At 36.8% G+C, this 4,607-nt stretch overlaps 1 protein-coding gene across 1 annotated transcript; it reads right to left on the bottom strand.

Moving 5' to 3' along the window:
* Window positions 1-1,080: 1,080 nt before the first annotated feature.
* LOC105773607 (uncharacterized) lies at window positions 1,081-4,352 on the bottom strand. Its single transcript, XM_012595633.2, has 9 exons — window positions 4,157-4,352; window positions 3,859-4,070; window positions 3,319-3,500; window positions 2,940-3,224; window positions 2,805-2,863; window positions 2,663-2,699; window positions 2,482-2,553; window positions 1,937-2,261; window positions 1,081-1,619 (listed from the first exon to the last, which is right to left on the bottom strand). Exons 1-9 carry the CDS (start codon window positions 4,272-4,274, stop codon window positions 1,248-1,250), a joined length of 1,662 nt encoding a protein of 553 aa, XP_012451087.1. The 5' UTR covers window positions 4,275-4,352; the 3' UTR covers window positions 1,081-1,247.
* Window positions 4,353-4,607: the final 255 nt, after the last annotated feature.

Below are 4,607 nucleotides of genomic sequence, written 5' to 3'. Positions count from 1 at the left end.
TTTCCTTTGAATGCAATGGCTGGCAGGCTTGATGGGTTTCACTTTAGCCTGATAATTTGGTGAGTCAGGAGCCACCCCGGTTGGGCTTAGAGCGGGTGGCTTTTTATTGAAACTCCGATGCAGGGTGCACCTAAAGGACCCCGGGTGAGAGGTTGGTGAACACAGGCATGTGAGGCGTCCGGACTTGGAATTTGATGATACAGACATTGCCGGAAAGATGGGAGAAAAATGGTGGGGTTTTTATAGTGCCTTAATTAAGCTTTGCTTTCATGGATTTTTAATTAACGTCAGTACTGTGTTATGGTTATTTTGTATAATATTGAGCATTAGGTGCTTCAATTCCCATGTAATTTTGAAGGGGCATAAGGGCCATGATAGTAATCAATGGGTCTAGTCAATGGTGAGTGCCTGGTTGCATGCGTGCCGGTTAAAAGAGAAAAAAATACCGTGGAGGTCCAGTCAAGAAAATTGAGTTCAAATTTTAATAAAATCGAGATAATATAATGAATTAATTTTCCGGCTCAGTCTTTGGGTTAATGACAAAGTTGAGGTTCTAGACCGTGAGATAAATGTTCCAAGTAAATTATGTATGGTTTAAATTTATTTTGATTTAGATCTAAATATATAGTAATTATCAACTTAACCGTGATTATAGATATTTGGATATGTATTGTTTGTATTTGTAATTTAGCAGAGTAGCAACTTTGAAAATGGAGTTAAACTTGGATTTGCTTACCCATCTTGGAGGTGGGTTGCGTAAAACTTGGGACAAGCACGAACATGCATTGGCGTTAGCCATCCCCTTATCTTCTAAGTCTGACAAAAACTGGTGACACGTATTGGAATTGGTACATTCAAATCCACAGTTGGAGATGCACTAAGCATACTGATAAAGACATGTCGCCAACTTTTGGCTTGGGGACAATTTACATTGGAAATGTTGGATCTGGGAAAGCACTTGTTCATGCTATGACGTCTTCTAGTGTCACATTTTGTGCAGAGAAAATAGCACGACTGTTCATATAACTTTAATTTCTTGATGTTGATTGATGATGACAAAGATCTTATTTCTGCTTATGCTTTTAGATTAATAGGAAAAATACATTTCATTGATGAACAATTAGCAGGCACAAGATTAAGCACGTCTACTGTATTTCACAAGGATTCAAACCTAAGGAAAACAAGCATAATATACAAAGTAATGCAACGAAAGTTACTTGGAAATAAACAAGTCCGTTTGTGACGTTCTAGTGACCCTTGTTTACGCCTTCCACTCTAGCATCGTGCTGTTTAGTATAAACGCGATGCCTTCTCTCTCTTGCATAAATCACCCAAAACATCAATGACAGCATCACAGCTGCAGATACAATTACTAATCCGATGTAGATCCATTGACTATAGCGGCGCAGACCTGGGCAATGATCATGACTGATATCTGTGAATGTATCGCGCACGAAAGTGCAGTCTTGCAAATTAACCAGGAATGGACCGTAGCGATATAGACCATAACTAATATTCACCGCAGCTGACATCTGACTATAGAATTGAGGGGTCAGCCGCCCAGGTGTAGTACATATCCCGGAAGGTGTAGATACGTTACAGGTATATTTCTTCCAAACCTGTTTAAAAACAAACATAGCCACTCATGAGATGTGGTAAAAAGTTTCGAATAAGTGGAAGCCTGAAGATGGGCTGAGAAACTCTAATGCAGATTTTGAAACCTTTTTTTTTAATACTCTTTATTGAAACATAAGATTGACCATGGTATTCAGAACTTGTGTATTAACATAATCACCACAGTCTTTGGGGTTTAGGGTATTAAGTGTATGCTCTGACTCGGCCTGTATGCTACATGTGTGTGCATCGTGCATTAGATTTACCCCTATTTATTCATGGTCAAGTAATTTCCACTTATAAGAAAGGCTAGTTTCGTTACCTCTGAAGAATTGTGCAAGCTAACTTCACCAGATGCACACATACGCTCTGAGAGATTTGAATGGAATGGATTGCAGAGAACAGGCACCAATGGACCAGATTGATTGTAATATAAAGGTGCCAATTGTGGTGGGAAATTACGGTTGGCAACAGTATTGATGATGCCATTCACGACATTTACAAGTTGGTGAGTGACATTCTTGGTTTGTAACAAGGTCTCTTGGGCCGTTGCATTGTCCACACATGGCAGAATGTCATCTAGCGCAGTATGTGCAGTGGGATTCTGGACCCATTGGTCCATGGCAACACATGAATCTCCTGCAACACTGTGAAGCAAGGGAAACAATTTCAATTTAGTAAACATATCATATTAATGAAGTGTCTAAGAACAGTCTTTATCTTTTGGCCAAGAAATTAAACTGTAAGCTATATCACCATTAGCATGTTCATAAATCCGAGTACGCAGAAAACCTGGTAATTATATCAAAGATATGCATGTGCATTCAGGTTTGAATGAGCAAACTAGAGGGGAGGAGGAGAACATACTTGTGGAGGAGATTAAATACACCACATAAAATAAATGTGCCAGCAACAAGAATCCACCCAAAGATCACCAGCCTGCATTGGTTAATAACCGAAGTGTTTGACAAGTAACACATGTTCATAAGATCTATACCATTTATTTTGAAGCGTACAACCAAAAATACATTAATGATAATTTGCTTACGTGTAGACCAGAAACTGCAATCCAAGAATGGAGAATACTGCAGCAAAGTCATCAAAATAACAGCATAAAGTTTAGATGATATTGTAATACTCAAATTAGTACGAATCTAGGAGGAATAGTTAAAGAAGCAATAGTAACTTACAGAATCCAAGAAATGCCAAAAAAAGCATCACAGCTGCGACAATGACAAGAGCCAATCTCCTGCATCATTTACCATAATATCAGTTTGATGATCTGCACTCCAAGATTATTCTAATTTCTACATGCTTTAACTTACATGCGGTCCAAACCGTGTTGAATTCTGTCTTTATTATCACCTGTTTGAGTGGAAAGTGTCGAAGCAGAAGCGTTGATCTTCTTGTCAACATCATCAATGCTTTTTTGGATATCAGGTGATAGAATAGTTGAATCCACACTAATTGTTTTAGCTGCAGAAAGATAATCCGACACATTCCTAAGGTTTTCAGCTGTAACATCTGCCTTATGAACAGCATAATCCAGTGTGTTCGTTGTACTGGCATGAAATTTTCCTTGACCGATGTACAGCACAATACAGCCAACACTGCAAAATGAAGTTAAAACTCAAGCTACTGTTAATGTGGTTCTTTAAACACATATATATTGAAAGTTCATAAAGAGAGAGGGAATAGAGTTACATTGCAGCAATGGTGAAGAGTATGAGGAAAATAAGAGATAGAGCATAAGCTATTCGAGAGTAGCCATAAGAATCTAGTTGACAACAACAATGACGGATGCATATGACGAACAAGCATAGCGCGAATAACACAAACCAGATTCCAGCAATGACAAAGAATGGAGCCGCTGTAAAACCCACAGACTGCAAATATAAACCATAAAAATGATATTAAACAAAAAAAAAAAAAGATAGAATCTAATTTATAAGATGTATTGCAAGAACTTAGGGGAAGAACTGGATTACCGGAGTCAATGGCTAGAAATACAATTAATTATATTCTCAAAAAATCATAACCAACCTATCACAATGACATAAAACATAAAAAAAATCTATGAAAAACAAAAGATCTTATAAAACTGTACAATTCAAGGTTGTACAAAATTCAGGAATCTTGGTTAAATCTCTCAATTTTTCAAAAAGTACCAAAATGACATAAAAAAAATGGCCAAAATGAATGATTAGAAGAAAAATGAAATTAAAAGGTGAAGAAGAAACCGACAGCCCAATAGTGTTGATTGCTGATATTCCAGCCACCAGTGTACTTGTTAAAATTATTAAGAGGGTCTTTCCTCTGTGTCCTCTTTTCAGCCAAAATCAAAGAAGAGTTGTTGGCTCCTTCACTTCCCTCTACAAGGTTCCTCCTTTCTATCTTCCTCCATGGCAACACTTCACTCTGCTCTTTCTCCCCAAAAACTAAACTTTTATGATACCCTATCAAAGGAATTAAAAAGAAACTGTTAAAACCACAAAAACCCAGGAATAAAAACTGAAAACTTTCCTTTAAAAGAAAATAACACCTTGGATGTGTGAAGTTGGGAAAATTGAGGCTTCAGAAACTACTTCAGGTCGGAAAAGAAACAAAGAGAGAAGAAAAAGAAGAAACAATGTAGGAGGGTTTGCTCTGAAACACGACATTATGATGTTAGTTTTCCTGTTTTTTCAGTGTCTCTGTTCCTCAGATGGTTTTTTGAGAGAGAGACAGAGGGTTAAATTGCAATTATAGAGGTTGATGCTTGCTTTCTTTCTCGTCTGTATGCTTTCTTTTACCAAAATGCCCATGAAGATGACCCGAATCTCACATTTTTTTTTCTTAATAAATCTTATTCTCCTTTGCACAATAAATTAATGAAAAAATTCTTATTCTCTTATTCTCCTCTCAATTTAAAATATTTTTTTTTAGTTTTTTTTTTTAGTGTTGATTAAAAGGGAAATGATTATAAGTTGTAATGTTTGTCAAATCAATAATCA

The sequence above is a fragment of the Gossypium raimondii genome, chromosome 6 (genome assembly GCF_025698545.1).
Source record: "Gossypium raimondii isolate GPD5lz chromosome 6, ASM2569854v1, whole genome shotgun sequence".
NCBI lineage: Eukaryota > Viridiplantae > Streptophyta > Magnoliopsida > Malvales > Malvaceae > Gossypium > Gossypium raimondii.
Note: the sequence above shows the minus strand (reverse complement) of the source record. Positions and strands in the feature narration are given on the sequence as shown.

Coding starts and splice junctions, on each gene's coding strand:
- LOC105773607 (XM_012595633.2), bottom strand. CDS start 4,274: ATGTCGTGTTTCAGAGCAAACCCTCCTACATTGTTTCTTCTTTTTCTT. Junction 3,501..3,858: donor GCAATCAACACTATTGGGCT/GTCGGTTTCTTC, acceptor TTATATTTGCAG/TCTGTGGGTTTTACAGCGGC. Junction 1,620..1,936: donor GCTTGCACAATTCTTCAGAG/GTAACGAAACTA, acceptor GTTTTTAAACAG/GTTTGGAAGAAATATACCTG.